The sequence below is a fragment of the Metarhizium robertsii genome, assembly GCF_000187425.2.
Source record: "Metarhizium robertsii ARSEF 23 chromosome Unknown MAA_Scf_4, whole genome shotgun sequence".
NCBI classification, from domain to species: domain Eukaryota; kingdom Fungi; phylum Ascomycota; class Sordariomycetes; order Hypocreales; family Clavicipitaceae; genus Metarhizium; species Metarhizium robertsii.
Genome location: NW_011942182.1, coordinates 3,401,947 through 3,420,268, shown reverse-complemented (window position 1 = coordinate 3,420,268; position 18,322 = coordinate 3,401,947). Strand labels below are relative to the sequence as shown.

The window sequence follows — 18,322 nt, the reverse complement described above, 5'->3', positions numbered from 1 at the left end:
CAAGAAGGGAGCCTGTGTGCCTAGAGCTCTTGCCCGGGCAGGTGTTCAATCTGTGTAACCAACAGGTCCTTTGTCGGTGAAGCCCCTTTATTGGGCTTCACGAGCTATTGGACCTTTTCCGTGCAACACGTCCGCAGAGGCAAGGTGATGGATAGTGAAACACCAGGAGCAAATTATGACGGTCGTGACCTCCAACTCTAGAGTGCAGACTCACAGCTCCCACGGCTTCAATTAATTTCAGCGAAATTAGATTAATACGGCGGGTGTCTGCCCAGACTACCAGTGGCCGTCTCGCCCTCACATTCTAGTATGCCTCGTGTGTGTCGACGTGGGTGACGAAAGGCGCCTCGGACAAAAACAAACAGCTAGCGCAATAAATATCATTATTTCAATAAACATTACTAGTTTGAGGATAAGTAGTGCGCGGTTTATGCAAATTCTGAACCATGTACACTAAGCTCTAGCGGCTATATACCGTCTTTTATGCATCCCAGTTTTAGATTTAAGCTATTTGCTCCGATAGGCAAGGCCTCCCTGCACCCTTGGACAGATCGGCAGAGGGGCTCTTGACAAGACGGCGAGTCAGTAGACCGCTGCACTCGGTTGCATTGCAGGCGGGGAAGGAATTTTATGGTGTTGTGCTGGACCCGGGCATCGGATTCACACCATGTCGTCCACGAAGCCGGGCAATCCTAGGTCGGCAGCGGGCCAGACGCCTATGACGTAGTCTACTAGATTTGCTTGAAGAAAATAATGATAAAAATAATAGTATGGAGAAAGAATTAATGAAGCCAGATAGCAGAGCTTTCTTTCTAGTTAAATTTCTTTGGTATAAATAAATATACAATTTTCGATTCTTTACATATAAATACGTATGTATATATAGATTACCTTCTACATGAATGTATTCTATCTTCTGTTTTATTGGGGCAGATACAGACCGCAAAAAGCTTGGTATTGGCGCTTGGATTCACAGCCATATTAGAACCATGCTCTTCCGAGTTCTTGGTCTGACTGCGGCCCGCCCGAGGTGCTACCTCGGCGAGATTCTGACTAGTGCTAAGTTTCCTGCAGGGCAAATTTTGACAAAATTTTAGGATGGCATAAGATGCTCATCTGGGTCCGACCTGCCGACAGTCTCCTTGCCACCCATGTCCGTTCTTTTAGATGGATTCAGGATCCCGCGTGGTGAGAACGTTGTGGCGTGATGACAGCTGGCTTGTCGATGGCAACGAGAGAAACTCGCCTAGCGCGCTTACGACTGCGCTTTATCCCGACTGGGTGCGTCAACTGTTCCTGTAGCGTTTACTAGACGCGCCGACGGCCCGCGACGTCCCTACCCGCGCGGCCTACTCGCCGTCTCCTCCACTTTTTCGGATCACGACTTCACATGACCGATTCTACCTGCGTGCTATCGGGATGGGCTGAAGCGCCAGGTGGCCGGTCCAAGTCTCTCGTCTACCCGCAGTTTGCATCGGGCGGGACGATTCGCCCTTTGAGAGCGGATATTCTTGCGACCGGGTGCCGTTAGCAACGCAGATATCAAGGCGGGGATTGTGTCGCTGTCACCGATAGCAAGACCCCGATCAGTGGTAAAGGTTTGTCCGAGCCGGACATGGGGGAAGCGAGTTTCTCGGCTAATGGGAGTGACTCCGGCGCCGGCAGCCAAGGGAGCACCGTGGGAACTTATATCACGTTAGGGAGTGCGAACTAGAGTGTTTCCCAGCCAGATAAGAACCGGAGAAATTTAAGATTGCCGGTGAAATTTGAGACTCGCTGGTATCGATACCGCCCGTGGCAGCCAACGTTTCCCGACACAGCGGACCTTACTACTGAGTAGAACTCAATTATCACTGTACAGAGTAGAACTTGTATGCTACGCGCCAAGCCGATGCAAATTGTTAAAAGATACCCATAGGACAAACAAAAGCCCAGGTTAGATTACACTTTCTCAATGGAAGCAAGTAATTCAAAGGAACCATCATGAAAGGAACATGGTAAGATCATACTAAGATGGCTGAATAAGCAGCAAAAACCTCCGATGTACATGCGACACACCCAACACACCAGAAGTTCCTCCATTGTCCAATCTTTCATGTCTGTTCACTCTTTGACAAATCCCCCTTCAAAGGAAATGACAGGCACTCTTTACGCTGCAGCCCTGTAACCTCTCAGCCACTTTGTGCTCGCCGGTACCAAGTAGCGCCTCATGTTTCGAGGACCTCGGCCATGTGTTTGCATTCAAGGACATGGCAGCCTGCATCCTACGCTCATGAGTTATCTCGGGCGCACTTTTCCCCAAGGTCCAGACGATGAGCTACGTCGATATTGCAGAGGCAGAGACAGGCAAGATGTAACGAGATGCAAATATCCCCTGTCGCCGGATCCAGAAAACACATCACCTACAAAGGCAGACGAAATGCTGTGGGCGCCAACCAGTTGAACGTGTCCATGGCCAAGATTGCACAAAGAGAAACAAGCTTACCGTCATGGCATCAAACCCACGCCCCTGTACCTTTTGCTTCCCCGCGTCTATGTTGTAAGCATCACGTTACAAGTTGGCATTCCCTAGTTCTACAAAGTAAACGGGTCACTGCTTGGCCTTGTTTGTCTTCTCGACTGCTCATCAAGCTGTTCACAAATCTGGCAAGATCATGATGGGAATCCCTCGTTGTCAATTTGAGTAGAGAGTGCGTAACTAGTTCGGTAGAGACTGACTGGTGAAGAAAAAAGAAAAAGAAAAACATCGGTTAACCATTGATGAAAACTTGCGCATTGTATCCAACCCGCGGGCCTGTGACCCGTCGTCAAATCCTGATAGTCCATCCTTGGGCGCTTGTCCGCGCGTAGTTGCAGATGCCATTGCTGGCGCTTCTGCCCTCGATCTCGTCGTCGTGTCCGTCATTGTTGGTTATAGAGCTGACCACCTGTGGCTCCCCTCACACATGTTTCTTTTTATGCTCGGTTGGCGTTGCTTCAATTGACGCAATCTCAGTGTCGGCTTGATTTGGCCATTTCATGACGATCAGCCCTGTCGAACCACTGAACTTGCTGGGGCGATAGCACCACGGTTTCCCCGTCGGTGAACTCGTCCTCGTCGGGCTGCTCAGCATTGCTGGACCGCTTGGGTTTTCCGCCACGCGCTGGCTTTTGCGATGAAGTGTCGGATGCCACTGGAGGCAATACCCGTGAATTCTTGTTCTGCATCCAGGCCGAAACTTTCTCTTTAAGATCATACATATGAAATTCGTCTGCGATTTCGCCCAGCTTGACCATGATGGGAATATCTAATTCGATGTGTAATGGCTGCCACAGAAGCCTCTCTTTCGCCCTCGGATTAAAGACGCAGTCGTCCACGTGCTGAGATGTATTCTGTCCAAGTACGTAATTGCAAAACACCACACCGACGCGGATGTCAACATTCCCAAGGCAAAGGCTGGATACAACGTTATCCTAGAACTCATCAGTATACACTTCATGCTCAGGGATGTCCTCCTTGACGAACCTTTTGACGGAAGTTGTAGCTCTTCATTGCCTCCTTACACGTCCAATCGTCCCGATCGAACCACCAGACAGGTAACTCTTTCACTCGAATCTTGCCGCAGAAGATGGGTGCACTGGGGGGGCGGCGGAGGTGGCGGGCAATTGCTGGGAATGGGCGGCGGAGGACGGCCCTGGACAGCGGCTGGCTGACTCTGCTGGCCTTTCTGCATCGGCATGGTGTAGTGCTTGGAATTAAGGTGATGAAGGCGGTGAAGGTGGTGAAGGTGATGAAGGTGATGAAGGTGTTGAAGGTCAACAGTTGAAGATGTTGAAGGCGATGAAGATGAGGAAAGAAATTAGAGCACTTTCACGGAATGAGCGACGTCTTATATAGATAAATTCTTGCTCCATGGGATACTGAACTCGATATTCCACGCAATACGGCACGTCAGAGTGTTGAGCACGTTCACAACGCGTTTCAAGCAGCTCAAAGATGGGTGTAAGACGGCCTGCATATCCCTAAACACACCAAGAATAGCACACAACCAACCCAGCTTCTGTGTCCGCCTTGTTCATCCATCATGTCGGTCCGAAATGATGCAATTCCACGCCACGGGATCCCCAAAATCGAATATGCTCGAGCTGTGCTTACCCATAGCCGCATCGACATGTCCACATGAGCCATCCCAAGCTCCCTGGCCAGACGCCTTTAACCCGTCCTTTCCATTGTTCGTCTTTTGTTGCTAAATCGTACAAACTGAGTTCATGTCCTCTACACGTCGAAAATGTCACCGATACCCTCGCCCCCACCCCTCCTAATGTCGACAATGTCTAGCCTCCAGCCCTCCCAGTGCTTCAAAGTTCGCTTGATCTCTTTGATCCTCTCCAGTCGCTGTTTTGACTCCTCCTCTTGGGCCTTGCGGAAGGCATCCTCGTCAAAGTCAAAGTCGTCGTCATCCATCAGCTCGTGTTCAGCACCTGCTCCTGCTCCTCCAACACCACCACCAGCTAAGGCGTTAAGCCCGTTGGTCAAGAACTCACCGAAACCACTAGTCGAGTGTTTTCTTTGTGACGAGTGTCCCATCGAGCCTCCGGAAAGATCCACGTCATGGAAGCCGGTGTTGGTGACCTCCATTTCCCGGCGTTTCTCGATCCATGCCCCGCTTCGCAGTTCGTGCACTTCGTGTTCAAGGCTTCGAATCTTCTTTTCGAGTCGTAATCGTTCCTCGTTCTCAAGCTCGTCCACGCCCTCGTCATCAAGTCCGCCACCGCCGTCTGCCGACTTGCGGCTGCGAAGTTTCAGATTTTCGCTCTCCAGCTTCTCCACCTTGGCTTTCAGGTCCTTTGCATCCTTTTCGGCACGCTCCTTGTCCTTTCGCAAGGCTTGGGACCTGGAGTCCTGCTCCTTGTGGATGGTGGTCAGTGTGGCCACCTTCTTCTCCAACGCGTCAATCTTGACCTCCATGTCAGACTTGGCCTTTGTTGCTTCCTCCAGCTCGTGTTCAAGCGTCTTGACTTTGACCTCTGCGCTTGAACGTTCACTGCCCTCGCGGACTGCTTTATCCGTTGTTCTCTCGAGATTGCGTTTCACATCCTGCAATTCTCGCTGTGCCTTGCCTGCAGCTGCTTCGGCCCGAGCAAGCTTGTCTTCAAGCGCATTTACTTGTTCTTTTTCTGTTTCGGCGCCAGTTTCTTGTCGCTGCACCCGAGCTTTCAAAGTGGAGATTTCAATTTCCATGGACTCGATGGTGGACTTCTTCGTGTCGAGTTCGGCCTGCAGCTCTGAAGGGGGGGTAGCAATAGAAACCGAGGGCCGATGGCCATGGCCCGAGCCTCTCGAGACTTGTTGCTGCAATTGCGTGTTTTGTCGTTGAAGTGAAGCAACTTCGCTTTTCTGTATCAGTCTGTCAGCCTCATATGATGCCCGCCCCTCGTTGAGGCAACCCACTCACCAACTGCTCCGTTTCATTATTCGCTTTGCCCTTCGCTGAAGAATCACCATCGGCTTCACGGAGCTCAGCGAGCTCATCCTCCGCCTTCTTCCATCGTTTTTCCGAATCTGAGAACTCTTTGGATAGTTTCCTATTCTCCTTCTCCAGCTCCTCGATGCGAGCGACCTGCTTTCTGTAAATCTCTGGCGCGGTGTCACCATCGGGGCTGAAAGGGACTGGAGAAGTGGTTCCAGCCGCACCGGCACGGAACGATGTTGATCTCATCTTCGACTGTTGTGCCAGCGATGGAGTTTCCGACGGTGATTGGTCGTCTGCCTTTTCGTCTTCAACCGCCTTATCGTTGCCTGCGGCGGCTTCCCCTCCCTTATCTTCGGCCGGATCTGCGGAAGGCAGTTCGGACGATTCAGCCTGCTCTTCAGCATTTGGCGACGCGGTTTCGGGGACCTCGTCTTCTTCTTTGGCGTCGTCTTTCTTGGCAGTCTTTTTGCCCTTCTTCTTCTTCATTTGTTCGACCTATACGCGCAATTAGAAGCTATGGGAGCTGGGGCCGGAGCAGGGGACCAGTATGCTTACGCGCTTTCTCGCTGCGGCGATCTTTTCCTGGCGCGCCTTTTCCTCTGCGTCGGCCATTTTGAATGCTAATCGGCGTGCTGGGAATCAATTCTGTGCGCGAAATATAGCTTCTCGAGTTCAAAGGTCGGTGCAGGAGGATGATTGCCTTAAAAGTTATGGATGGGGAATGAAGCTGCCGACAGTTGAGGAGGCCGGATCCGGATAGGTGGCCACAGCTTGGCCTGCTCACTAGTATTCGCGGCACGCAGCGACGTCAGCAGGCACTCAGAGGTGCATGTGGAGCTAGTCCGCTCCAGGATCGACGACAACAGAATGTCGACATTGAAAAAAACACAGGCTTGGCTCGTGAACGAAATTTAATGTTTATCGCGCCGATTCAACTTGATTCATAATGCCGCGTGGCACTATCGACGAAGCGAAGCGGCAGCCTGTTAATCTGGCACCCGCCCAGGTCGCTCCTGCCTTCACGTGCTGCTCAGACCACAGCGCAGAGTCATCGAGGACAAAAGGGTCTTAGGCCAGCCATGGTGCAAACATTCGCAGTGCATCACAAGCGGACTACACGCCATCATCATGCCTCGTCAACCTGACTCTCAGCTTCTATGTGGAGAGTCTGAGTTGTATCATCTCCATCTTTAAGAGCATGAACTGGACAGAAGGAGCGCGTGCCCGGGCCCCGAAGAATAGAAGAGACGAGGAGCTGTCGCGGCAACAAGAGTTTTTTGCCAAAGCTCGGAGGCGGCATGCTGCAGAAGCCAAATCAACAGAGGTTGCACGTCGTCATCAGAGCCAAGCCGCTGTGATCTTTGACATAGAGGATCGGCGAAACACTGCAGAAACCCTGACCCAAGAACGTGATAGGACAAGACGGCATTCAGCTCAGAAGAGGCCTCGGAATGGTTCAACGGCGAGCCCATCACCGCGAATAACTCCCGCTATCAACTCGCCGGCACAGCAGGAGAGGGCTCTTTCGCCGCGCAATGCAAACGAGGTCAATGTACCCACTGGTGCTGCCGATATCAAAGCCAAGAAGCAGAGACTGCTGAGAAAAGACGACTGGACAGGAATATCCCTTCAGAAATCCCTTACCATAGATTACCCGCAACCTACAAAGATGCAACACGGTAGTTTACGGCGAAACCCACGCAAAGCTGTTAATTTTGAAGCAGCCAGGGTAACATCTACCAAGTCGAAAGCTGGCGACATTCGGGTCTGCGTTGGGAGTCAGAATTTCAGATAGAGTCAGGATGGCAACTCCCTCAGGAGCCTCAAAGGTTCTCAATACCAGCCATCCACTATGTCTTCACAAGCATCTCAAAGACAAGGTGTAGGCAAAGCTCTATTATCCGGAAGACTTGGAAGCTACCACAACCCACCAGCTATTGCAGAACTATCTGTGCCGGCTCATTCATCCAGCCTGAGCAACCGGTCTAGCGGCTCCAGGAGTCTGCAGCGTTTGTGGTGGTCGGATCAATCCTGCAGCACAACCAGTTCATTACCTCGCGAAGACGGCTCTCCCCAGTCGCTATACCACCCACGCCCACAGCGGTCGGTTAATATATCAAACCTTCTCCATGCAAAATCTCCTCGTCCAGAATCGGTGTCTACTGTGAGAGCGCAGAACGGCAGCCAGTGCACATTAGACATGTTTCCATCTGTCGACATTGGGCGAAGTGTTGACGGATTCAACTATGGATATGATAATTCTTTAGGTATTAGCCTGCCTCGAAATTCGCCCAAGTGCGGAAAGCGTCCTGAGCAGCGCAACGCTGAACTAAGACATATGAATCCCCCATATACAGACCATGATCCTCAAGTACCTGCAGTGGCCCCAAGAGGATTGGACGCAGACGGCGAGCTCGTCCATGCAGGAACAAGGTATCCGTATTTCCTCTCCGCAAATGAGCAACCCTATCCGAAAACATTAGCAGCATGCGGCTCTTCAGCATCGATATGCCACCCCTCCCCCTCCAGTAGATTGACAGACGACAACCTCCTGTCCATAGCACTACCTAGCAGGCTCAACACACAAGACCTCGTGGACATCCTACAAGAATCCAACACATACAAACAGCATCGCAATCAAGGCAGTACTATCCTCAGCAACCTGCCAGCTCACCCGCATCTGACACAAGACATTGGCGGCATCGAAACAGCATGCCGAAATCCTCTCGAGAGTTCCAGACCAAGCATCCCAGACCCAATGGCCACCAACGCAGCACAATACCTGTCATCGGCCCCCAAAACACCAAACACCAAGCCATATCTCATCCATCCATCATCCACCAAACGAAAATCTCCATCGGCCGACACCCACCATCCAGCGCTAAAGCCGGCTATATCCAAACCCGACGTCGTATACCGCCAGCCCCAACCCTTCGTCGGCAAGCTAGCCTCCTCCGAGACACAGCATGCGCCAATGTATGCAGCGCAATTGTTGACCAGCCGTGCGCGAAAACGAACGTCGAATCGCCCTGATATTCGGGCATTGCCAAATCACGACCAGGATCCAATCGAGTGATTTCGTCGTGTCACTGTGCTTCCCCCAGTTGCATGGATGCCAGGTCAGGGGGGGAGAGGGGAGGGAAGGGAAATTGATGAAATCACAGCGTTATCCACCGGAGCGGACCGCATCCACATGATCTATCATATCATAGCGTCTTCGCAGCATAAACTCAATCATTATCAGTTCCGATCTGCCTCAGGTCCATCCAGTAGATCAGTCCAGTTCGTGTCATGCCTGAATGCCTGACAAGGCTGGTGCGAACAAGCACAGCCCCGACAGGCTAGCCTGCCCATGCGCCCCACAACACCGCCCCCCTCAACCTTCTAGAAGAACTTCAATGTTCCTTGCCCCTTCCCAAACCTTCGGGCGCGGTCCACATCGCATGAGATCCAGAGAAACATCTTCTCTTTTTTTTTCTTGCTGCGGTGGCGGTGTGCATCACGCTGGCAAACGGGACAACTGCGATTGAACGCGAGGTGGCCGGTCCCTGGGTTCCGGCAAACCAGTCCCCACGATGCTTGATGCAAGCCTGGTTTCGGTAAGTGTAAAAAAGGTGCCTAGAGGGGTGCCTTGACTCGGCAGTGTCTACTGGTGGGAGTGTGTCTTGGTGGCACACCACCAGGCATGTCAGATGGTCTTTTGTCTCGGTTTTTGTTGGTGCCATGTGTATATTGGTGATTCATGACTTGATACGGCTGGTGAAAAGTCGACTCATGAAGTGCATCTTATCACGATGCGTTTGGATGCCTACCTTGAAGAAGACGGGTGAATATGGCCATTGAGTCACATTTTTTGCGGCGGAGATTGTGCAGTATATTTATGTATTGTATGTATACGTCGTGCTCATTTATTCGTAGACCTTCTCTCATTCCTACTTGTGCACCATGGCGGAGCCCCAGGCTGCCTCGCGACGTATATACATTGGTATCTATTTTATTGGAGGGGGTTGTGTGACACAAAACTGGCCAGCAATTTTGATGGTCACATTCGAGCCGCTCTAAAGCGATCGAGCCAGCCTCATCGAGGTTGCAAACCAGGGCAGGCTAATTATTGATGAAAACAGCGCGCAAAAGTGTATCCGCAAAAGACCGAGATAATGGGTGCCATTAGCTTCTGCGACGAGCCTCCTTACGCTTCGGTTGACACGTAGTCTTGCAGTGGGGGCACTCGTAGCCGTCTTGGTCAATATAGATTCTCTTGAGGCACTTTGAGCATCGCCACCAGGTTGATGAGACTCGTCGGTCTTCCAGCCACTCCTCGTTGATGGAGCCGCCGCGCTTCTCAATGTCTTCCTTGTGGAATTCACGAAGATGATCGCGGAAGTGGTCTAATCGATGGAACGGATCGCGACGGCGAGAGCACCGTGGGTAGTCGCAGTTGAACGAGACCTTTTGTGACTCTGAGGCGTGTCGGTGCTTGTAGTGGCGGTCTAGGTCTGCTCTGCGTTTGAAGGGTTTGGCGTTACACCCTGGATATAGGCAACAGACGGGGTAGTCACGGCCGCTTTGTGATCTGTACAGTTAGCATTCAGGACTGGAATTGAGGACCAGGAATATGACGCACGATGGCTTGGACCCCCGGTCTTCGGGTGACGGTCGCGGAGAAGGAGTGTCTCGGTCGATATCCAGATTAGGGGAAGAATAATATAATGCCGTTACGGCCGAGGACGGGCTCAACTGATGGTGATTGGGGCTAGGAAAACTTCCTGTTGACGATGGACTCTGGAAACTAGGATGCAATCCGTTGAGCATCGGCGACACAGACATCGGAGAATCATAAACACTCCCGCTTTCGGAGCGACAGGTACGTGATGAAGAATCCGCTTGGTCAAACTGTTGCGTTGCCCGTGATGAAACCTCGCTCTGCGGCATGTATGGCGAACTCGTATCATAATATTGCCCAAATGAATATTCCAAGTGTTGAATATTTAAGCCCTGAGCAGTATCCATATCGAGTGATCCTGGAGACGCCCGGTCGACTTTACTGTACACGATGGTGCTGTCTCTGTTTCCTGGTGTAAAGAATATACCCGGTCACGAGACGGAGTTGTCGACGGAATAACTATTCGGAGAACAGAAATCCGTCGAAACCAGGCTGTCTCGAGAGATTTAAACTGAACTTATGAACAACAAATCACCCTTGCGTTACCAATCCGGAGAGGAGAAGGACTGAAGAGTTCCAATGTAAGAGTAAGAGTTCTCCGAGTTGACTTTTAAATCTGCGTTTTGTTCAAAAGGGGGAAGGGACTTCCTAGGGCTGACCAACGACGGGTGGTTAAAGTGATCAATGAAAAGGACACAATGGGCTTAAGTAACAACAATTCTGCGAGGGTAGAAGAGCCAAAACGAAGCGTCAAAGGAAAGCAAGGGCTTTCTAGAATGTGGAACCCTGTTCAGGGGATGTCTATGTATGTATGTACGGAGTATGTAGATATGATGTGGACGGGCATGATGAACAAGGGGACATTTAAGGCTGTGACCCGGCCGAGTGGGAATCAGGGTCAGAGGCCAACAGGCCATGTCGATGGAGACGAGATTCGAAAATGATGTGAGCAATATGGATCCCGTCTTATGGTTTCAATGTGAGTCAAACGCTCTTTCCTGGTGCGGAGACGCAATGCCACGGCACAAACCACAGAACACATCCCAAGTTGACCAGAGCAGAAAGGGTCAATGTAAGAGCTCCCGCTGGCAGACTTCTAGGCTGCCGTCTGGAGGAGCCAGTTAGGGTGATAGGGCAGGAGAGCGTGGCTGCGTGGTCCAGTGCAAGGATGCTTGGGATGCAAAGGCAGGGCCAGGGCCCCTTCAAGAGTGAGGCTAAGCCAGCCCAGATACTGGTCAATACTTGACGACAAGATGCAGCAATGCTCTCGATTCGGAATCGTCCAAAGGAAACATGGCTGCAGCCCCGAGACGAGAGCGCATGGGCTGGTGGGCCAATAAACGGCTGGGGCCAACGCTGTTAGCCTTACGGGTCATCTTAGGGCTGACGAACCGAGGGCCGTCCATGACCAAGATATGGGGAGTGTTTGACAGCCGCTTTTCCGACCATGATAAACCATTGGCAGGCGTGCATCACTGAGAGAAGAGTCGGAAATGAACTGCGGAGATCCCGTCCGACCAAGGGACCTTCAACACGAGTTTCCTGGCTCTGGGAACACCACGTTGTCCATGTAGCCAAATCATTCAGTTCGTTGTCTGGTGAAGGATCAGTACAGGCATAAACAAGACCCGTGTTTGTACCAAAGCTCTCTATCCCGAGGAGGTGACCGCTGGCGGCCGACCTTGGTAGGTAGGCGTAATGTTCAGCCAACGGTTCGGGCAAGCAGTGCACCACAAGCGACTACATGGGTACCTAACAGTAGGTAATTCCCAGTGCCAAGGCGGAGTTTCCGAGCCAGACAGTTGATGAGTGAACTTGGAGGGTGACAAAAGCGAACCCCCCTCCAGATTGATAGCAGAATTGTGTGAGCATAGCTGGCAGGTTTGAGACGGTCAGTGACTTGTCAGAAGCTATCTAGAGTGGGTGGGAAACGGCGGGTACAGTAGGCTCTAGGAGGGAGACGACAAACACTGAACAGTGCCTGCTCTGATAAGGCTTCCGCTTATGGAGTGATATCACCGCCTTGAGTACCGTGATAATATGCCATAGACCTGTCGACAAGCCTCTCTCTGTACGCGGCCTCTTCTCATCTCCCGACTACCACCACCCGCAGCGTAAAACAGGCCGTAGCTTGTTTGAGTGCGACAGTGTGATCTTGTGCAAGGCTCTGCTGTCGTCATTGTTCCTCTGCCGCTTGGGAACAGTGGATCGATCTATGCAGGTCATGTCCACAAGAATGTTGAGCGCGGCTGTTGTAGTGGGTTTCGATACGGCGGTCTGTGTGAAACAAACGCAGTCCTCACCAAAATGTAGTTTTAACGAGGTAGACGAGTTGAAAGGAGACTAGTTACGGCCATGAACGAAGGCAAATTCGTAGTGCTTCGAACCCATTTCGTGGGGTCCGTTTTTGGTCTCATTCCCTCTCAGAACGGCGACTATGATCGACACGGCTCCCAGTCGACGTGTTGGTACCCCGTACATTGCGTTTCTCTGCATCGTCAGCCACTGCCGTGGTATGTCTACCAAGTACCACACATGGGCAAGGACATGGATGAGGCATTGAGAGGGGGGGTGCCAAACCCGGACGGGCTACCTACCTAGGTACCAATCTGCATGCTCCGTACGAGTATATCCTGAAGAGAAATCAGTGAGCCTGGCGATGTGCCTGGCCAATGCGGTCGCCAAATGGGCCGACGCCATCGGTGCGACCGTCGCAGCTCACCCCCCAAGACCTCGCAGAGCCGCAGCCCTGGGTCTTGTCGGCGTCAGCCGTGGAAAGTGTCGTTTAGATGAGTACAGGGGCTTTTTGGCGGAGACGAGGAGATTATTGGGACCATTAACGGTAGATGATGCAAACCATGTCGTTTATCGCAAGGCTCCTTGCAATCATGTGTTCGCAGGTGAACCGTCCGGTGCGGATTGTGCACGTGAGCCAATTGATTGATAGGCACCTGCTGCCAAGCAAGGAAGTCAGCACCGGCTGACGACAGCAAACCCGCCGTGCCTGCTCTGCTCTTGCCTGCTCTTGCCTGCTCTAATTAGAGAGGAAGGAAGGAGCACTCTGGTCTGGATGTGCTCTTGCCCCGAGTTATGGTTTTGTCCGGTCCCCTCTGCCACACCCAACCTTGACGAGATGGCTGCGCGTCCACATTACACAACCCAGCCCCATCCCCAGCTACCCTGAACTTGCCTACTGAGGCATTCGGACAAGCATTTTACGCCACAAAAATGCTTGGCCCATGTGAGTCAGGTTGCTCGGAGGAACTATTACTGTATACATTCTCGGAATTTACGTTTAGTCTGTGCGATTATTTCAGCGCGAGCTTCCCTCGTTTGCCGATCACAGTGCCGTGGCGCCTAACTTGATACTTCTGCCGATCCAGGCTGCTATTTAAATCACCCTCACTTGTGTCTCGTCAGCTTACACAGCGGCCTCCTGCCGCACGTTGTATACCTATCCGTGCCACCGTGATAAGTCTACAGTTGACACAGCATGATAGAGTCACTGCGCGGCACAACAAGCACCCAAATCCGTCTGATCAAGAACCAGCCCTGGTTCATCAATTGACCAAAAAAATAATAGCAAACACTATATCCCCTAACCCAGTGTAGCCTACCACTACATCAATTGTCTCTAGAACACCGAGCCGAGAGAAAACGGGATCAAACACTATAATCAAGATACAAGCGGCAATTGGGATGCGACGATTCGCTGCCGACATTACACCTCGTCCTCGAGGAATTTGTAAGCAAACTTAAAGTCTGCCTTTCTGCGGTTCATCCTGCTCGCGATGTTAGTCGACCCCGACCACGACACGAACATGATATTGTTGGGTATAGGAGACACATACCAAGTGCTTTCATAGTCGAAGAAGCGATATGTGCCCTGCTCAAACTCCTCCGTAATATTCTTGGGCTCTTCATGCCGCTGGAACCACGTCTGATATTGCTTGTGGAATCTCCAGCTTTGATCCTTGAGTGCTTTAGCGGCGAGATACTGCTGAGCAGTTCCCTGCTTATAGTAGAAGACGTAGAACAGAGTGTCAGGGTCTATCCTCCCGTAAAGACGAGGGTCGTCAAAGATGGGCAGCGGTTCACGAGGAAAACCAGAGCCTGTTTGAGGCATAGGAACATCGGGTCGGTAATTCCGAGGGACGTCGGCATCTACCACGTCTGGTAATGCCGCCTGGCTGGCCGCCATAAGTCGCAATGTAGACTGAGCAGAAGGGTGCAGCGGCCGTTTTTTCGATGTTTCATAAGATTCGACTAGATCTTGCAATGACGAAGGCAAGTGATAAATGGACTCCTCTGGTTCCTCCACAATCGGCTTTATACCATTGGTGGCCCCATTCGTCTGCACTATGATTGACCTTCAGTTAGCACTAAGAACAAGGCGGGCAAACATATAACCAGATCTTACCTGTTGAGCCTTCTGCGTTCTGGGCAACAGCAGGCTGTTTCCCTGTACCCTTCTTCTTGGATGGCCTCGTCATGATGGAAATCTCGGGCTCGGCTGGCGGAGGCGGAGCTTTCGATTCGGAGCCTGTTGCTGGCTGTGCCGGAGCAATAGCTGGAGAATTTGTCGCACTTGTTCTTGGCTGGACTGGAGGCAGAGGTGATATCCCCATGCTGGATCCTGGCGGTGGCGGCAACGGTGCAATGCCTACATTGCCCTTATCGCTTGCGGCAGCGGCGGCGGCGGCAGACGCGTACTTAAGACCCTCTCCGGCTGGTCTTGCAGGCGCAGCAGCTGGCTTCATTGACGGATTTGCAACACCACCAGTGCTTGTTGAAGATAAGGGAGTATGCAATGTGGCGAGTGCCGGCAAAGGGGACCTAGTTTGCGATGAGGCTTTCCGCGCCGAGGCCTCGATCTCTTTGGGTACTTTTCTCGAAGGTTTTGACGACAGTTCGGGCTCGGGCATAATCTCGTCTTGAACGGACTGTGCATCCTGAGATGAACTCTTTTCGTTCTCCTGGACCATACCGTACGTGCCTTCTTCGTCCTCCAGATCCAACTCGTCGTATATACCCTCGTCTTCCATGAAGTCGTCATTCATATTATCCGAGACATAGTATCGAATGTTCTCCTCCATTTCATTTACCTGTTCTGTCTCAACAGCACCGTTCTCCAAAGATCTTCGAATCAGCTCCAGCTTTCCTTGGTGCCATTTATGCCTTTCTATTACTCTGTCGATCTCGGCCATTCGTTCAGCCTTGGCAGACTGGCCCTTGCCTTTTTTCATCGTCGCCTGTATGGATTCGCTTTCGGCCTCTAGAGATTCAATTTGTTGTTCTAGGTCGTCAACCATATTACTCAAAAATTCGCCGGCTTCAACCTTTGCCTGTTCCTTTGGATCCAGCTTAGCCGCTGCCGATAGCCCTTCTTTGGAGTAAGCCTTGGTTTTCATAGCCTTCTCGACCGCTTTGAACTTTTCCATTTGCTAAAACATTGGCGTGCGAGGTTAGTTTTTTTTATTGATCAAAGGTGTGCTTGTGTCACAATGGTACATCGTTGGGCACCAACCGTCTCGATGAGTTTGCGGTGCTCTAATAAAGGAGCCTTGTCCTTGATATCGTTGCTCGCTGCCCATGTTTTGATCTGATCCCGCAACCGCTGGAGCTTCTTGATTTCGCGCTTGAGGTTGTCCTCGAGCTTTTCCTTCTGCGCTGGGTTGTTCGACTGCTCGATCTTGTCGTAGATTGCTTCAAATTCGGCGACCCCCTCGGCCACCTTTTTGAAGCACTTGTCGACTTCCTGCTGTAATTTCCTCGCCGCCATTGTTTCGACAGTGAGGAGCCTCCGAGCCCCGAGCCCCGCGCTCTTTGCCCGATCGTGGCGATTTTTGGGCTTGGGATTGGTTTGAGCGTCGCCTTATGGTTACCCCCAGCGTAGTGAAAAAAGTCAGCTACGTGGAGCTTCGGATGCACACGTCGCGTAGGTGGAAGAAGATGCCCTCGAGCGTCGGTGCGGCGTTGTTAAGTTGTTACTGATGCTTTCTGCCTATGAACCGGTTGTAGATGTGGTCGTTCGCCCGGCGTAATGCAGTGGAAGTTGGATCTGAATTGACGTGACGGGTTTAGAGATTGGAAGGAGAGGTCACAGCCGTGTGGCTGACTAGCGGTGACTTGTACTTACGGGCGTACTGACGTTAGCGACTAGCAAGTTTTTCAACGGCCAACGGTTAATGAATCATAGACATGAAACCAATCTTTTAGCATTGCTTTTAAAAACTACTTGCATAAATAAAAGAGCAATAATTTCAGGCCTTGAATCAAGTTTCAGGGCAATTAAATAGCAGTGTGCTTCGGGAAGCACTATCTATGAGTACCCGCGCTCGCAAACGAGATGCTAGTCAGATACATTAGCTATCTCACATGACATGGCACTCTGCTAGTCAATGGATCGACTCATGATAGGCTGCGCCTCCGAATCATTTGGTTGGAACCAAGCACATCACTCACACCAAAAACTGGTCCGTTGCACTCTTTTTAAGCGCTATCCATATCAGCATTGCAGATGGCTGGCCTGGGTTTTACTGTTTGGTGGTAATTTTGTGACGCTTTTTGATACAATTTTGCGAATTTTGTTTCGTGCTTTTTGTCGAGTTTTATCTAGCTCCTACTGGTTACAGCTGTTTATTTGGCGCACTCCCAGCATAGACATCATGAAAGGTACTTAAGTAGATTCCACAACCCAGTGCTGAACTCGCTTCTCTAATGTCATTTTCCCGTACAGCTATCATTCAACGGGTCCTGTCTGCGTCTGTGACGGTGGACAAGGAGGTCATTTCATCGATTGGGCGTGGGGTGCTCGTTTTCGCGGCCGTGGCGCCTGGTGACTCAGAGAAGGAGGCACAGCAGATTGCCAACAAGGTCATCAAGATGAAACTTTGGGATGATGACAATGGAGGAAGGGTAAGTAGCATTATTGACTTTTGCGTTACCATGCCGTACCAGTGCTCTATTTTTATGTTGTTGCTGACTGGCTTCATAGTGGAAGAAGAGCGTTACGGACATTAACGGAGAAGTGCTATGCGGTACGTAGCTCTGCAGATGCCGAGAGGAGGGAAGCTTGCTTTCATGACTGGGTTCTGATGTTAATGCCCAGTCTCGCAATTCACTCTCCTCGCGCGCACGAAAAAGGGAACCAAGCCCGACTTCCACGGCGCTGCGGCACCGGAAGACGCACAGCGGCTATACCACTACTTTGTTGACCAAGTGAAGGCGGGATACGACGCGGAGAGGGTCAAGGACGGCAGATTCCAAGCCATGATGGAAGTGGCATTAGTCAATGATGGCCCGGTACGTGGCTCTTTTGTCTGTCCGTGCGATGACTGCCTCGTACAGATGCAACTAACACTCGAACAGGTTACTCTGGAACTGCAAGCGGGCAGTCAAAACAACGACAAGTCGGAATGAGAGGCTTGTCCGCCAGAGCCAGTGATATCGAGGCCAAAAGCATCCTATAAGATACAAATGTATAGAAAATATAAAGGAGTGGGATCACCATTGGCCCGGAGCCCATTGTTTACGGTTGTACTCAGTACGAGGACGAATAGTCGGGCAAGTAGGATTTGGGCATGAATAGAACAGGCTAGATGGCGACACAAAAATAGCGGCATGATTAGAATGTAGTATGTGTAAAATTAGACAACCACCATCGCTTTCGTCCACACGTGCATGTATTTGCCCATTGCTCGCGATGGCGTTGACGTGCACAGCTCTGGTCAACTGGTGCATTCCGTGCACGGCAAGTCAGCTAGAAACTTCCACAGCTCCAACTGGAAAGGTCAAATGCAACCCCACCAGCGGATTTTAAGGCCTTGTTATCTCGAATCCACCTCCACACCAACGAAGCTCGAATCCGGTACAACGAGATCTCACTTGATTCCCTTCAAGAGCCCGGCAATCCGCATTGCGTCACTGACCCCAATCGGCGTCTGTAATTTATCCCGTCTCGATTCTTCCTTGACGTCCGGCCAGGTCATCTGCCACACCCTCCTCTGTAAGTTGCCGCCTTCTCTCCTCGTTGGTTTCACAACTTCGCGCGTACCCTTCACCCTTCTATTCCACACACGTCGAGGCAAGCTGTTTCTCGTCTACACGCCGCCGTATCCCTCGCAGTATCTGAATCCACCAAAAGTGCCCCTTGCCTCTTTTCTCGGCAACACTGCGTTTGGCTCCGAGGGCCAGCCTATTCAAG

General features: G+C 51.5%; 7 protein-coding genes across 7 annotated transcripts; 3 read left to right on the top strand and 4 right to left on the bottom strand.

Moving 5' to 3' along the window:
* Positions 1 to 2,991: 2,991 nt before the first annotated feature.
* MAA_11138 (short chain dehydrogenase/reductase) lies at positions 2,992 to 3,532 on the bottom strand (the record flags this gene model as incomplete). Its single annotated transcript, XM_011413104.1, has 2 exons — positions 2,992 to 3,453; positions 3,506 to 3,532. The coding sequence occupies 2 exons, from the start codon at positions 3,530 to 3,532 to the stop codon at positions 2,992 to 2,994; spliced, it is 489 nt and encodes a 162-aa protein (XP_011411406.1).
* A 723-nt stretch (positions 3,533 to 4,255) lies between these two features.
* Positions 4,256 to 6,065, bottom strand: MAA_03153 (uncharacterized protein; the record flags this gene model as incomplete). The annotated part of the gene is made up of 3 exons (XM_007821151.1): positions 4,256 to 5,377; positions 5,436 to 5,948; positions 6,009 to 6,065. The coding sequence occupies 3 exons, from the start codon at positions 6,063 to 6,065 to the stop codon at positions 4,256 to 4,258; spliced, it is 1,692 nt and encodes a 563-aa protein (XP_007819342.1).
* A 334-nt stretch (positions 6,066 to 6,399) lies between these two features.
* Positions 6,400 to 7,248, top strand: MAA_11137 (uncharacterized protein; the record flags this gene model as incomplete). The annotated part of the gene is made up of 2 exons (XM_011413103.1): positions 6,400 to 6,500; positions 6,552 to 7,248. The coding sequence occupies 2 exons, from the start codon at positions 6,400 to 6,402 to the stop codon at positions 7,246 to 7,248; spliced, it is 798 nt and encodes a 265-aa protein (XP_011411405.1).
* Positions 7,249 to 7,305: 57 nt separating this feature from the next.
* MAA_11136 (Small GTPase superfamily, Ras type) lies at positions 7,306 to 8,529 on the top strand (the record flags this gene model as incomplete). Its single annotated transcript, XM_011413102.1, has 1 exon — positions 7,306 to 8,529. The coding sequence occupies one exon, from the start codon at positions 7,306 to 7,308 to the stop codon at positions 8,527 to 8,529; it is 1,224 nt and encodes a 407-aa protein (XP_011411404.1).
* Positions 8,530 to 9,620: 1,091 nt separating this feature from the next.
* Positions 9,621 to 10,280, bottom strand: MAA_11135 (uncharacterized protein; the record flags this gene model as incomplete). Its single annotated transcript, XM_011413101.1, has 2 exons — positions 9,621 to 10,026; positions 10,078 to 10,280. The coding sequence occupies 2 exons, from the start codon at positions 10,278 to 10,280 to the stop codon at positions 9,621 to 9,623; spliced, it is 609 nt and encodes a 202-aa protein (XP_011411403.1).
* Positions 10,281 to 13,837: 3,557 nt separating this feature from the next.
* MAA_03152 (CCR4-NOT transcription complex, subunit 3) lies at positions 13,838 to 15,898 on the bottom strand (the record flags this gene model as incomplete). Its single annotated transcript, XM_007821150.1, has 3 exons — positions 13,838 to 14,475; positions 14,537 to 15,560; positions 15,644 to 15,898. 3 exons carry the CDS (start codon positions 15,896 to 15,898, stop codon positions 13,838 to 13,840), a joined length of 1,917 nt encoding a protein of 638 aa, XP_007819341.1.
* Positions 15,899 to 16,836: 938 nt separating this feature from the next.
* Positions 16,837 to 17,538, top strand: MAA_03151 (D-tyrosyl-tRNA(Tyr) deacylase; the record flags this gene model as incomplete). Its single annotated transcript, XM_007821149.1, has 4 exons — positions 16,837 to 17,034; positions 17,114 to 17,156; positions 17,228 to 17,421; positions 17,488 to 17,538. The coding sequence occupies 4 exons, from the start codon at positions 16,837 to 16,839 to the stop codon at positions 17,536 to 17,538; spliced, it is 486 nt and encodes a 161-aa protein (XP_007819340.1).
* Between the last annotated feature and the right edge of the window lie 784 nt (positions 17,539 to 18,322).